A 15,283-nucleotide genomic window follows, 5' to 3' on the forward strand; every position below is an offset into this window, starting at 1 on the left:
CAAACTACTAAAGGAAAATGATATGCAAATATTCAAAGTAGCTACAACTTGCATTAAAATACCTAAATTTTATGACACGTCATATTTTCCAAACAAAAAAAAGATAAATAATGTATAGTATTATATGCCAAAACCTTGATTTACCATCTATTCATAAAATGTGTAACAATATGCTACATTAAAGCCAATTAGCAGAATCCCATCAGAGTTCCAAATTAGATAATAGTGTTTAGAATGAGATAAAAATCAAATTGCATGTTTTAAGTGTAGAAAAAATGAGCACTACAAAATTAGATGTCCTACAACAAAAATAAAATGTCATTTGATGAAGGAGGTACCATCCACATTCGAATTATTAATGGCCAACGAGCACACAATGTGCCTCTCTTTTATAAAATTAAATACAAGATGACAAACAAACTACTAAATGAATGATCTGCAAATATTTATTTTATATAGTTTTTTGTAAAATTAAGGAATGCAATAGCAATCCAACAACAACATATTCAAAAATCTCACAACAAACTATCCAAAAAGAAGTATGATAAACCATACCACAAATATATAGATCAAAATTTGGGGACTGCAAGTTCCATTTTCTTATGGTTTATTTTCACCCAAATCAAACTACAGAAACATATAGATCTTGGTTGGAGAAGGGGAGAGAGGGGGAGGAAGAATGGTAAAGGGGGAGGAAGAAAAGTACCAAGCTGGATGAAGATGAAGCTGTCGGTGACCGTCTAGTTCGGGAGATGAAGCTGATGGCTGTCGTCGAGTTCGGGAGGGGACAGAGATGGCTGTCGTCGATTTCGGGAGGGGACGGAGATGGCGTCGACGACGAAAGCAGTGGGGTTCGACTGGAGTTTGGGTTAGGGCACATATAAGCCTTTTCGGGGAGAAGGGTTTGGCGAGTGGTTTCGGCAACTTGAAAGCACGTGTTTTGCACGCTATATTTTTGTCATTTTCTGACTGGGACACAAGGATAGACACAGTTTCGGGACAGAGGATCCGCCCTCCTATTTCACTTTTCCTATGTGTTTGTGTTTCATTCACTATCAGATGAATCATATTAAATCATATATTTTTAAGATCTGACATAATATGATGTGATATGTTTGATCAATGAATAAAACACAGAGACACGAAGAAAATAAGACAAAGGATCTCATCTCCCTACGTGCCGACATGCAAAGTGGTGCTAGACTTTAAGTGCTAGTCTTTAAAGACCAGCACTAACACTGATTTGAAATTAGCATCATATTAATGTTGGTCTTTCAAGACCAATACTAGTGCTAGTTTGACGCTAATGCTGACGGGTGACTAGCACCAACACTAGTCTTTAAAAACTAACATTAATATTAGTTTGAAACAAGTATTAGTTAACACCAATATGGTGCTGATCTTTCAAGAACAACACCAATTGATAGTCTTTCAAGAACAACACCAAAGTACTTGTTTTTCAAGACCAACACTAAGGTACTAGTCTTGATAATCAGTACCAAGATCGCACCATGTTGATGTTGATTTTAAACTAGCATTGATCCTGGTCTTAAAAATCAGCAACAATACGATGTTGATTTGAAATCAACATTGATACTGGTTTAAAACTAAAGTTGGTATTGATTTTTAAAGGTCTTGGTGTTAATCTTTCATTGGTGTTAATCTTTCATGAACAATACCAAGATGCTAGTCTTGATAACTAATACCAAGGTTAACATCATGTAGATACTAATTTTAAATTAGTATTGATACTGGTCTTTAAATATCGATAATAATACGGTGCTGGTTGATGTTGATTTAAAATTAATATTGAGACTGGTTTAAAATCAAAGTCGGTATTGATCTTTAAACTAATGCTGTACTGGTTCGAATCAGCCTTGGTATTTGTTGATAACATTACTTCCTAAATGAAACTTATTACTACAAAGTTGACTAAATTATCTAGATTTTCCCTAAAAGTAAACAAATATTTGTTTATTTTGAATTCCAAACGGATCAGGATTTGCATGCCGAAACAAGGCACAAGAATGACGACACAGCTCTCTCCCACTTCTCTTCAAGGGAGACCATATGGCCCCGCGGGTGGGTCCTGGTTGAGTAAAGCACGGGTAGCTACTTGAGTCAAAAAGATTGAGCACGATTAGATTCTGACGCGGAATCAACTTCCTTCCACCTCACCTCCGCCTCAGTGCTCATCCATCCACCATGAAAAAGGCGGAACGAGACGGCGACGCCTCCCACGGAACCGCCTCGATTCGCTTCCTTGCTACGCCGAGCGATCGAGATCGATATCGGGAGCGAGACGAGAGCGGCGATGGATGATAGCGCATTCTCGGCGGACGAGATCGGCGACGCTTTCTGGGCCGCCTCCCCGGACCCTTCGCTCGTCTTGAACCGGAGCTCCTCGGAGTGGCTCTTCGAGAAGTTCCTCGAGGAGGACACCGCCTCAAGTCCCTCCGACGTCGCCAACCCTGACCGGAGCGGGGTCGCCGTTGCGGCCGCCTCAGCCTCCGTCGTGGGGTCGAACTTCGGCGCGGGGAACCGGGATCTTGGACGAGGAGCTGATGGAGATGTTGTGGAAGTCAAGGAGTCAGTTTCCCGGCCTCCGTACGATAGGCCGGCTGCTGTCGAATACCAAACGTTTCTGAAGCAGAAGCTGGACATGTACTGCGCTGTTGTTGCCATGTCTCGGGTATGCGCTCCCTCCTTCTTTCCTTGTTTTATTTCCCTTGTCTAATCCACTTGTATTTTAAAGCATTGCTACTAATTGTAAACTTCTCCAATTTTACTGTCGGAAGAAATTAAATTTTTCTAAAGAAATGTTTTCTTTTTTCGCTGCCTTCCTCAGATTATGCACTTAGCTGTCTTTAGGTTTTTCACCAATAGTTTTAGAAAGGAGAACTGCGAAAGTGTCCTTGTATCATTGTATGTGTTTAAATATAGAGGCTGAACTTCCGATACATTCATCTATGTTTCTATCCGATTCAATGAGTCATGGGTGATTGATTGAAAGGAATATAAATAAATAATGACAACATTAGAAAAATACGAATGAACTAACTTGGCCAGGTTGGGGCAGGCAGCACCACCAGTCGACGTAGCTTAGAGGCTTATAACATTAAATCGTTGTACAAAAACAGAGCTGTCATACATTTTTTATTTGGGAGGTTGGTGGCACAGTGAAGAAATCTAAAACTTTTAGATAGTACAATCAACTCGGTCAACTCACTGGGGCACAAATTAATAGACCAAAAAGAACATATAAATTAAGAAAGAATTCTAAGAGTAGAAATTTTTTCGATATGCAATTAATAATTATAAATTCTCTCACAGTTCAATGATGTCAGAGATACAATTATTTTATACAGCTTGGGTTACTATATGTTTGAATGAGTAAGCAAAAGTGAGGAATTAGTTTGCAAACTACTTTATTGCAGGATTCTACTGTGAATTCACAAAATGCTGGTTCTGCAGCTGACATGTCTCCAATTTCAGATTCTTTGCCGCTTGGTTCTCAAGCACCCATGAAGGGTACAATCGTGAATTTGCCTATCCTTTTAGACATATTATAGCTTCATTTCCTCTTTCAAAATTGTTTTGAAGTCTGATAAAGCAAAGCATATTTATCTACATGGACTTTTCTCTTTTTTTTTGGTTACCTATGTAGACTTTTGTGTATTATTGATGTGCCTCAAAATTGGTATAAATTATTCAAACCAAGTCATCTGTCTTAAATTTAATTGGGTTTATTCTATTAGTTTTTGTATTTTGCTCATCTCACAATAAATTTTTGGCTGTACTAGTGTCACATTGAGCAACTCAGTAGGCAAGGAACGGGTGGGACAAAGTTCTAGTCAGTGATTCAAAAGAAGAAAACTACTTCTGATTTGACAACCACTAAGCCATTGACCAGATAAAGTTTGGTCATATTCTACAGAGATGCAGCTGGTAGAAGAAACATGGGACATGATCATTATTGACCTCATAAATTTTGGCCTATTCTAGTTGAGTTGCAGCTGATGCAAGAAACATGGGATATGATCATTATTAATTATTTCATATTGATAAATAGACAAATATTATGATGCTTGTCTATTTTTTATCCTCTATATAGCCTCTATGGGAGCGGTTTAACTATTCTACCTTATTTATGTTGAGAAAATAAATTAGACTCTATAGCTGGTCTATTCTGGCTAGATTTGGAGCTTGACTGGGATGAAATTAATGTCCAGGTTTAAAACTAGACACAGCAGGGAACTAGAAGCCGTGGGTTACAAGTTCTTCCAGTTGAACTGGTCCAAAATCAGTTATAGCAGATGCCCTTCACTAATAGAATCCGATATCCTATTTCTCAATTAGTTTGATTTAGAAGCAATAGTTTTAATTTTCCATGAGTTTTTATCCTTTTGTATTATAAGATTAATTTTTTTATCATTTTGTTTCTTCACGGAATGTTCTCATATTTAGGATAACAATTAGAGACTTTTCTTGGGTCCTTTTCATTTTCAAAGTCTATGATAGCAATGCAACTGTCAGGGTTATTAAATTCTTTAGATTTTATTTGTGAAGAGTTCTATATGTCTCTTTACATAAAATCTGCAGGACTAGAGTTGGTACAGAAAGAAACAAAAAAGACTATAGTTTTTCTCAATCAAGATAAATTTTTACCAAGTAGAAAACAGTTGTTAGACAGAAAAGAGGCCATATGCCGATGAACTGACCTGAGGTCCTTTTTTACTCAAATTCACAAGTAGTATGATATGATAATATGGCTTGCTAGCCATTTTGCATCATCAGGTGTATGCATACCACTTTTTCCCCGTCTTCCTTTCTTTTGGCTTTTGAATGGATAGTCAGGAAATTGTCTAAGAAGCAACATTTAGCAGGTGGTGGACATGGTGGAGTTCCAGCTCTGTCCAATCTACAAAATTCAGTTACTCAGGGGAGGTTTGCTACCAGCAGTTCATCTGATGATGATGAAGAACTCGAGGGAGAAGAAACCAACGAAGATGCAGATCCTTCTGATGTAAAGCGCATGAGGAGGTATGCATTATTGTATTCATATGATTCTCTTTAGTGACCCTTGGTTCCATTTGGTCTCTGCGTTCAATAATTGTTTTGACAGACTAATGTTCTACAGGAAGTAAGTAGTCTCTATAATCACTACACAACTGCCCTGTATGTGTTTCTTTATTTTTATAGATAAAAACATTTTGTTTGAGAATGACAATGATGCTTATGATGGAGATGTCTTTTCTAGATAAAGTTTCAATTTTTTTATATTTTGTCTACTAATTATATAGCTGACCCCACCTAGTGGGATAAGGCTTGGTTGTTATTGTGTCTAGTAATTATATATTCTATCTGTTTGTTACTTAGAATGCTTTCAAATCGAGAATCAGCAAGGCGCTCGAGAAGAAGAAAGCAAGCTCACTTGAGTGAGCTTGAGGCGCAGGTTTTATTCCCACAACCAAACTTCCAATTTGTTGCATTTTTAGGAGGTATAATTGGTAATTGTTGACCTACTCTTTAATAGGTCTCCCAGTTAAGAATTGAAAATTCATCGCTCTTAAACCGCTTTACTGATATTAATCAAAAGTATAGTGATGCCGCAGTTGACAATAGGATACTAAAAGCTGATGTCGAGACCCTAAGAGCTAAGGTAAGCTGTTCACTCATTCATGTTTGTTTACCTAAATCCCTGACTATATCTGTGATGCAGTTTTTCCATGATACAATCTGGTGACTTGTGATTGCATAGTTACAACAATCCCGATTTTGTTAGAAAATTGTTCTTATTTTATTGGAGCAATGCCTTTGTATATTGTGTATGCTTCACACGGGGAATGGTAAAAACTATGGTTCCCACTATAATTTATGAAGTGTAAAACCTTTAGCAACTTATCCTAGTGGCTTCAGAACTTGTTCAGCCTTATTAACCTTGTAGTGATTTCAATATTATAAGGTTCAAGGATTTCTTAATAACCAAAATGAGGAAAATCTTGTTTAAAATTATGAATGTAGAAAATCCTATTCTAAAACTTAGGGATCACAATTCTTCGTAATCTAACATAAAGCATGTATGTGATGTATAATCAATTACATTTTTATGATATAAAAACTCTTTTTTAAAAAATAAAAAAGAAAGGGTAGTGGACAAACTACATATATCATATGTTTCATGTCACCTTTGTTTTCTTCAATATTCAGACCCACCCAGAGGGTGGTCCATTCATGTTTCGTTCAATTTATGGAATGTTTCTCCTTTTAGAGTGGGTTGTATTGTTTTTAAGGGGTCAAATCTTTCCATTGGAACTATATCATAATGATTAGGATTGAATGATTATTCTTGGTTTCTTTTCAAGTAGAAAATGTATGAGATCAACCAACACTTCAATGAAATCTGTTAGGATGAAGTCATGAAACATCTACCAAAAATAAATAATAATAATAATAATAATAATAATGCCGCAGAGATGAGAATGCTAAGATAGAAGTGTAGCTCCTCTAGAGTATAGGTTAAAATGAGAGAAAGGATAAAATAAGTCTCATGTAGCTCTGCTAGTTAATAAAATAAAAATATTAATATTCTAAAGCAATTAGGGGTAGCTTCAATTGCTTATAAAATGCAATAAAGTAGGTTAAGATGGTATAGATATGTTCAAGACAACCAATAGATTCTATAGTTACAATAGTTGAATCTATCTTAATGGAAGGTGTTAAGAGACAAAGGAAGATTAAAGAAAACTAGTCAAAATAATAAAAATAGATTTAAATAATTTGAATATTACTAGTGATATTGTCAGGATGAAGCTCAATGGAAGATAGATTCCTGTAGTGTACCTCAAATTATTGGGGCAAACACATCAATGATAATGTTGTTGAAAAAGATTGAAGTTTATTGTAAAGAAAATATGCTTGTTCAGTGGCATAAAAATATTATATTGTTCAAGGGCGGCTTCCTCCTATCTTTGACATCTTTATGGTGCCGTTTCCACTACTGAATAATTCATAGAGACCAAGTCATTTCTTACTGAAAAGATAACTGACATTATGAATCATCCTTTTGTCTCTGTTCATTTGAATGTACTCATATAACCTTCAAGGAGTAGTATTATCTTTAAATGTAACAGCAATTGATATTTGTTTGCTTTGTCACATTTTGATATAGTTCCTACTCTGTTTAGTTCCTGAAAGACATCAGTTTTTTTCTTTTTCCGTGCATAGGTCATCTACTTCAATCTGATAACACATTCAATATTCAGGTCAAAATGGCAGAGGAGTCTGTGAAGAGGGTTACTGGAGTTGGTCACCTGTACCCAATGTTCTCCAACATGTCGAATATCAGTTTACCCTTCACTGGAAGCCCATCCGATGCAAACTCTGATGCTTCTGCTCCTCTCCAGGATGACCTGAGCCAGTTTTTCCATGTCTCACCGCATTTCCAGAGGACTAACGCCGTTCTCCCAGAAATTGGGAGTAGATTGAGGGATGGAGTCCACGGTGCCGTGGCTTCTGGCAAGATCATGGGCAGTGCTTCAGTGCATCAGGTCGACAGCCTGGAGCATCTTCAGAAGCAAATCTTCGGAGGACCAAGCTCTCCCCTGCAATGGGACACTGCCTCTTGGGATGCCGAGAGTTCTATAAGCAACAATAACAAGAAGTAGCTAGCAGGTATTGACAAATTTCCATTTGAGTTTATGATGAGCAACCACATTCATGTGCTCTTGTTATAGGTGTTGTGAAAGGATGGACGTCGCTCATAGTCGATGTTCATGTCGATTAGTTTCAAACAAATCTGTGCCTTCTCCGTTCGATCATTCCGATCGACATCAGTCTTATGAAGTTTGCTTGTTATCACTTCTAATTCCCCTTCAAGTGATCCATCAACATTCCATGATCAACAGGCAACAAGCTCCCTCTCCAAATTGAAAAGGTACAAATGCCTCGTCCTTTGCGTAAGTTTTTCTTCAATTAGACCAACAGAATGCGTGTAATTTGTCTAATGTTGAGATGATTTACTCAGTTTTGTTAATAGAAGTTGAATCTGACAGTTAGATCAAGGGTTTTCAAATAAATTTATATGAAGCGCCTCTTCATGTCAGTTTTGTTCAACTTGTTGATCGTCTGGAAACATTTGCTTTACGTTAATTTTTATAGAAAACAGCTAGAAATTGTTTTTTTTTTAAAAAAAAATATATATTTTTATAAAGATTTATAAAACATGGAGAATAAAGTAGAAAACTGAAGATCTCGCATTTATATTTTGGTGAAATGGCTACTACTACTGTACATTTGAAAATTCTAAAAGCTCATTAATGAACTAAAACTTTCAATTTAATTAGTGTCAATCTATCACTAATGCGCTCCTGAGATTCTAAAATCGATTATTGTGGTCAACCGATCATTTTACTTTAATAGATCTCTATAAGTTGAAATATAAATATGAAATTTAAGCCGATGATATCTATATGGATAATTATTTTAATAGATTTTGGGATTAATTTTTAATTGGTGTAAAATGTAGGTGTCTAAGTTTTTTTTTTATGTCAATGGCCGTTGCCCTAAAACAAATATTAGTTTATAATTTATACTGTCCTAAAAAAGCCGTTAATATGATATTATGGGCATATTTATTAGTGTGTGGTCACTATGTGAAAGTCTAGGACCAACTAAGGATTTCATTAGGTTATTTTTTAGATTCAATTAATTTTAAAGATGATTAATTTAATCCTATAAAAAAATTTCACTGATTATTAAAATAAATGGAGGTCAATTCAAATCGTCCATTTCACGGGAGGAAAGAAAGGAGATTTTAAATTTTTTAGTTTACATTTATAATGACTCGCAAAATTCAAGGTGTGATTTGAAAATTTGCCGTTAAGCAATCGGCTCGCTGGAAGGAGCACGAGTTCAACCGTTAGCTGACGGCGTTAGCTCTGGCACAGCTAGCGATAAATAGCACAGCCGAGGTTGTCGCCGTTCCCGAGGAGGAGGTGGAGGAGGAGGGGCGGTGGATAGAGCGGAGCGAAGTGCGAAAGAACCAAACGAAATCACTTCGGAACGAGCTCCAGATCTCTCGAATCGGCTCGGAAAGTGGTTGGTAAGTCGCTTGTGCTGATGTCCTCCGTTCGGATCTAGCATTCTTAGTTACCAATCTGCTACTTCTTGTCGGCAATGCAATGCGCTAGGGGTTTGTTGACTGAGGGATGGCTCTGCGGTAGTGGTTGAGATCTGGCCCATGTGCCCGGGATATCTGCGAAAGTTTGTCTGCATTTTGAGTTTGCCTACCTTTCGGTCGGCGTAGATTAGGGTTTTGACTAAAAAATAATCTTGCTGACGTGCTTTGTGATCATCCCATATATAGCGAACGCGGAGCAAAATGGTGTCTTGTGTGTGCTCCACTTTCCCATTGCTTTTATTGCATTTCTCTCTACAAGGAGTCTCTGGATAAGATGCAAGTGGAATAGGTTTATCAATATGCTAGTTGGTTTTTATGGTTCTGGTTAATTACTCAGGTTTTATTGTTTCTTGGTAATTTCCTCCTTTTGGTGTGCCTTGAAATGGTTTGCATTTGCGTTTTTTATCCAAAGGTATTGGTAGTTTCAGTTGTCTGTTCAGTTGTCTGTTAAAGGTTTCTGATATGAAGGTTTTTGTTTGATGAAATTATTAGTTCAGTCTATTTCCATGATAACTGAGTAGTAATTGGGTAGATATTGGATCTATTTTAGCTTGGTAAAAGAAATCCATGGAGATGATATTTGAAAATAGAAAGAACAAGTCACGGACTACTACTGAGGTAGAGTAGCTGAATGAGAAATCATAATGGTGCGCTTTTGTCCAATCTTACAAAAGATCTTCTGAATGCAACGAGGGCTCCATTACAACTTATAAAGTTCTTCATGGAGTATGTTCTCTCTGTATTACCTTATGGAGCTTGAAATAGATTTATTCTTCTCACCTTCACTGAGCACATATGTTTTTTGGATAATGTCTGATAAGGAAATAACACCTCATGTTTATGTTATTTTCCCTCACTGATACTGTTATCCATGTCTGTGATATGAAAATCCGGCAAAATCTTCTTGAATGTTCCATTATATCTAAGATTTAGCTCTGTCACTTGTCCTCTGTGGCTTTCATTTCTGCTACACATGTAGAACAGACATTTATACATTTGTCCTGATTTTTGGAAATGGCGGGCAATGTCGATATAAAGGCAGCTCGATGCACGAAACTCCCGCCATGTGGGGTCCCGGGGAAGGATCCATTGCACGCAGCCTTACCCTGCTTTTTGCAAGAGGTTGTTTCCAGGATTCGAACCCGTGACCTTTTGGCCACATGACAACAACTTTACCGTTGCGCCAAGGCTCCCCACGCAATGTCAATATGCAAACTGAAAATGTTCTGACAGTATATTTCCATTATATTTCATGCTTCACTAGAAATGAACGGACACATGCAAATGGATTTGTTGGCCATCTACTGCTAGAATTGTAGAATATACTTGTTAATGTTTACCATACCCAATTCATGTATCCTCTTAATAATATTAGTACTTTATCATATGATTTCTTTTTTTTATTTATTGGAAATTAAAATCATTTGTGGAGCGTAGTATTGATGACTTTTCTGATGGTTCATTTTCTGTAGCCCGATGGGTAAGGAAGTGACAGAACATCCAATAGAAGAGGAAAGTAATTTTGCTAATGGTAAAACTTATCAGAACAGTCCAAACGGTCCTTCTGGATATGTACCATCTGATGAACACATGGACAACAATCAGGATACTTCTAATGTCCAAGTACATGTATTATCTCAAATTAGAAATTTGAGGATGGATGAGGAGACAACGAAAAAGGAGTATGGCGATCAGGAGTCAGTAGCATCAAATTCCATTAATGGAACTATACAATCAAATCAAAGCACTTCACATCCAGTTGCCCTTGTAATTGAAAAGCATGCTTCTCGAGAAAGCCATGCCTTGGTTGCTGAAGGTGGCATTACTGAAGAAATAAATTCTATTGTGGAATCACAATCATCAAATATTCAAAAGACTAAGGTGCTTTCTATTCTATCGACGATCAATATAACATTTAATTTGAGTAACCTCAGAATCTAAAGTTGTCCCTTTCTGTGTAATTCAATATTTTTTGTTGACTTTCCTCTTCATAATCGACTTCAGCATCAAATCTATAATTATCTTAATGCTGTTTTTAGCACTTGATAGAAAAAAGGTCAAATTCCAGTGCTTTAACGTTTATATATTAGAGGATGGATTTCCTTTCTTTAAAAACTCATTTCAATCTTAATTTTATATAATTGGAAGACAAATGTATGGATTTTCAAGATTTAGAGTTCTGCAATTTGTTTGCAGGGTAACTCTAAGGTCACATCTAGAAAGCCACAGCATCCTGATAGCATAAGGCACCCAGATGAAGAGGACTCTTGCTCCATTGCTTCTTCGTATACTTTCCACAAATTCTATTTTGTGAAATAGATTGGCTGCTAGAAGAAAATTCTAATATTATTTTCCCTTAATTACTCTCAGCACGGCACCGTCTATAAAAAATATGAAAACTAGGACAACAATGGCAGTTGCCCCTACATTCAGGTCCAATGAACGTGCAGAGAGGCGTAAGGAGGTACTTATTTCAGTTGTTTTAAGTTCTTGGAGTTGATGATGCATCCTGAATTTTTTAGGAAGATTTAATAAGCTCTTTTCTTGTTAGTTCTACTCAAAGTTAGAAGAAAAACACCAGGCTCTGGAAGCAGAGAAGCTGCAATGTGAAGCCAGAACTAGGGTATGATTTCTTCTGTTCTGTAGTTCTTGTGAGTGATGTTACTCGAGAAGTTAAATCTTTTTCCAAACATAGTGTCACATACAACTGTTTTAACAAGACAAGAATCTGCAAATTGAATAGTTAAAAATGTTTTTAGGCCTTATGTTCTGCCATGCCATGTCCAAGTATGATTGAAATTTAGATTACTAATCAAAAAAGGAAAGTATAAGATGAAGAGATGGCTTCTTATATATGTTGTTTCATGAGTTTTATTTAGGAAGAAATGCCCCCATTATCATATTAACAATTTGATAGATTGTAATGCTTATTGTGTAGATGAAAAAGATATTATTTAAAGGATATTCTTTGGAATGTTATACTTTATTTGTAATTCATCTATTGTTGCATTTTATATTGGGTGCATATATCCTTGTGGCTTCTATATGCAAATTGCAACTTCTGAACAGTTTGATTGTTAATGACTGGCATCTTATGAGTTATTTTTGCTTATTTTTAGGGTACTTGTATTGTGTCATTTCTTATGTTGATCGGATGGTGCAATGGATTAATTTTTCATTTCTTGAATTCTCTACTGTCTTGATTTTCTGAATCCTCTTTAACTTTAGAAGAATGATGTCAAAGTTGTATTAATGCTATGATAGCCTAAGGAAAAATCTACAAGTCTGCAATACAGATATTAGACACCGCATCTGAGATAACAATATTAGATTAGCTTCCGTCTCCTCAGCCGTGTAGCAATTTCTGTTCCAGACCCTTCACCGTAAGCGGTAAGAATGCATTCTTTTGCACGTGAAGGTGGTCTTATTTTTAAGGTTAAGAATTAAAATGTACTTATCTTTTCCTTTTCTTTTCGTATATGCGTTTATTTGGTGAAGACAAGCCTTGGCGCAAGTGTAAAGTTGGTATCGGCCGTGTGACCTAGAGGTCGAGTTTCGAAGTCAGCCCTTTGCAAAGTAGGATAAGGTTGCTCACAATAGACCCTTCGCCGGGACCCGCATTGGCAGGAGCTTTGTGCACGGACTGCCCTTTTATATGTGTTTATTTGGTCATGCTATCTTGTGATCATTTTTCCTCAATCATATGGATCACATTGCTAAATATGAGTTCTAATTTAAGAATAATACACCCTTCACTTGATATTTTATTAATCACTTCTGAACAAAATTTCCTGCAAAGGTACATTTTTGCTAGTTTCTTATTGAACTGTTGAAATTTTTAGGAAGAACAAGAGGTTGCTCTGAGACAACTAAGGAAAAATTTGACTTTCAGAGCAACACCAATGCCCAACTTCTATCGCGAGGCGCCACCCCCCAAGGTCGAATTTAAAAAGGTATTCAGCTGAGGCTTTGACTTGAAAAACTAGTGAAAAGAGTGTTGTTAAATTAAAAAGTCATTAGCTGGATGCTTTATGTATAGTTTCAACAAATTTTCCTTTTTCTGAAGGATATCATTGCTGATATTTGTTCTGTTTTCAATACTGAGGGCTTAGTCCAGTATCTTAGTTTGCATGATAGATCAGCCTATCCTTTCTTGATAACCATGAACTCAAATTTGACTAGCGGATGTTATTACTCGAGCAACCTTAAAAACACATACTAGTAAAGGGAAGGAATTTCTGGCACCAAGCAATTAAAATTTATTGCTTATTAATTATCTTCACCATGGTATACCAATGTTCGGACAAAAGCTACCTTATTCCGACTCAATAATGAATTCTTTGCAAAAATATTCTCATGTAGTCTTATTTGAAGTTGTATAGTGTCCTCCATCTGATGCAGTATGCCATCTATGACCTTTAGGTTTTTCATGCGTCATGTATGCTTAAAATGGTGAATATCTAATTTTTGAATCTTCACACAAAGGTCCCTCCTACTCGTGCTCGATCACCAAAACTGGGTCGAAGGAAGAGCTGCGGTGATTCAAGCACTCAGGTAGAAGGAGAAAATGGCAGTGGACGCCGAGGGCATGGTCGCCTTCAACGTCACAGTTTGGGCACTTGCAAGGATGCTACAAACAAGTTGAACGCTACCCCCAAATACCAGAATCCAGTGAATAAGCCCAGAGAAGGGATCAAATCTACTAGAGAGAACTCTAAGCAGCCGCTGCCCGAGAGGGCAGTGCCCCAGGCTCCATCTGATATAATCTCACCAGCCAACCCCAGTGTTTAGCATCTGGTATGCTGTTATCATCTTAATGTTACTTGAACTTGAAAAACCCTCCTTATAATTTATAGTTTCACTCCATATCGAACTGCCCGATTAAGATTTGTAGTGATAGTGGACTTCACATGTATAATGTAAATTTTGTAGGTACCTATATATGTTAGATCATGGCACTGGGTTTGCTGGGATTTTAGATTTTTTGTTATGATCCTATTTGGAATCAGTAGCTCATGCAAATATTTGCAGAATTTTGCTCTTTTGTTTTTGCACCTGTTGCTCACATTAAGCTGAGCAGAGGAAAGGAAATCATCTCCTTTGTTGATCTCGTCAATTGTGGCAAAAGGTGAATACGTTCATCCTTAGTATCCCCGTCAATCCATTTCAGGGTTAACACATAAGGAAGGTATTTATTTCGATTTTGTCGAGATTCGAACCTCAAATCTCATTGTGGTAACATCTCATGTGCTAGCTATTAGATCCATCCGAGGGAATTTATTTATCTCGTCAAGATTTTAAGAGAAGAGGCTCCCATTGTGATTGTGTATGCGATTTGGATCAAAATCTGAAATTTTGTTTTCATCGTCTGACTTGAAAAACCTTGTCTCATCAAACTTGGGCCCTAAGATCTCTACTATTTGTCTAACCTGATTAGTCAATCCAACTCCGAGTTGGGTATTGGGCCATGAGAATTGAATTTCATACCTTGTCAATGATTGTGTATTGTTTCTTTCACAAGAAGTCATAAGTGGGCAATTCAAAGGATGAGAGATCTGTGGAGTCATAAGTGGGCAATTCAATGGTGAAGTAAGATTTGTTTTCGTCTGATTTCAATGAAACCAAAATGGCGAATGAAATAAGAGGCATCTCTATTCATTTAATTCTCCAACCTCTATTCTATAATATATTTGTAAGGATGGGAAATTTTAGAAAGCTATCGTCTTTATCATCCATTAGCTTAATTTTTCGTCTAAGTAAACAAAGCCCATAAACTCAAAGCCAAGTTTAATAAAATTGTCAAATACTCGAATAGAAATTACTAAGGTGATGTGTATTTTGATATCAATCAAAAGTCTTGAGTCTTCGGCTACAGTAGACACGGTAATGACATTTCAATATTCTCACGGTATCTTTAATTACGGTGTAGTGTAAGGTGTTTTTTTTAGTGGGATAATAAATGATCCTATTCGAGAGCTGATTCGATGGACGTTGGAGATGTGTCGTTTCTGTTGACTGGTTGAGAATTCTGAAGGTGTAAGTCTCCTGTTAGCGTGGACTTGCAAACACAACGCCGAGCCGGGGAGGGGTTCCCCGACGACG

At 36.8% G+C, this 15,283-nt stretch overlaps 2 protein-coding genes across 2 annotated transcripts; both read left to right on the forward strand.

Annotated features, from left to right (window-relative positions):
- Positions 1-2,182: 2,182 nt before the first annotated feature.
- Positions 2,183-8,115, forward strand: LOC121992043 (light-inducible protein CPRF2-like). Its single transcript, XM_042546162.1, has 7 exons — positions 2,183-2,692; positions 3,438-3,531; positions 4,887-5,043; positions 5,380-5,455; positions 5,537-5,662; positions 7,266-7,674; positions 7,737-8,115. The coding sequence occupies exons 1-6, from the start codon at positions 2,315-2,317 to the stop codon at positions 7,665-7,667; spliced, it is 1,233 nt and encodes a 410-aa protein (XP_042402096.1). The 5' UTR covers positions 2,183-2,314; the 3' UTR covers positions 7,668-7,674; positions 7,737-8,115.
- An 815-nt stretch (positions 8,116-8,930) lies between these two features.
- On the forward strand, positions 8,931-14,159 carry LOC121992044 (protein WVD2-like 1). The gene is made up of 7 exons (XM_042546163.1): positions 8,931-9,103; positions 10,654-11,062; positions 11,378-11,466; positions 11,552-11,645; positions 11,733-11,804; positions 13,024-13,134; positions 13,667-14,159. Exons 2-7 carry the CDS (start codon positions 10,658-10,660, stop codon positions 13,970-13,972), a joined length of 1,077 nt encoding a protein of 358 aa, XP_042402097.1. The 5' UTR covers positions 8,931-9,103; positions 10,654-10,657; the 3' UTR covers positions 13,973-14,159.
- Positions 14,160-15,283: the final 1,124 nt, after the last annotated feature.

Source organism: Zingiber officinale, chromosome 6B, assembly GCF_018446385.1.
Source record: "Zingiber officinale cultivar Zhangliang chromosome 6B, Zo_v1.1, whole genome shotgun sequence".
Lineage (NCBI taxonomy): Eukaryota > Viridiplantae > Streptophyta > Magnoliopsida > Zingiberales > Zingiberaceae > Zingiber > Zingiber officinale.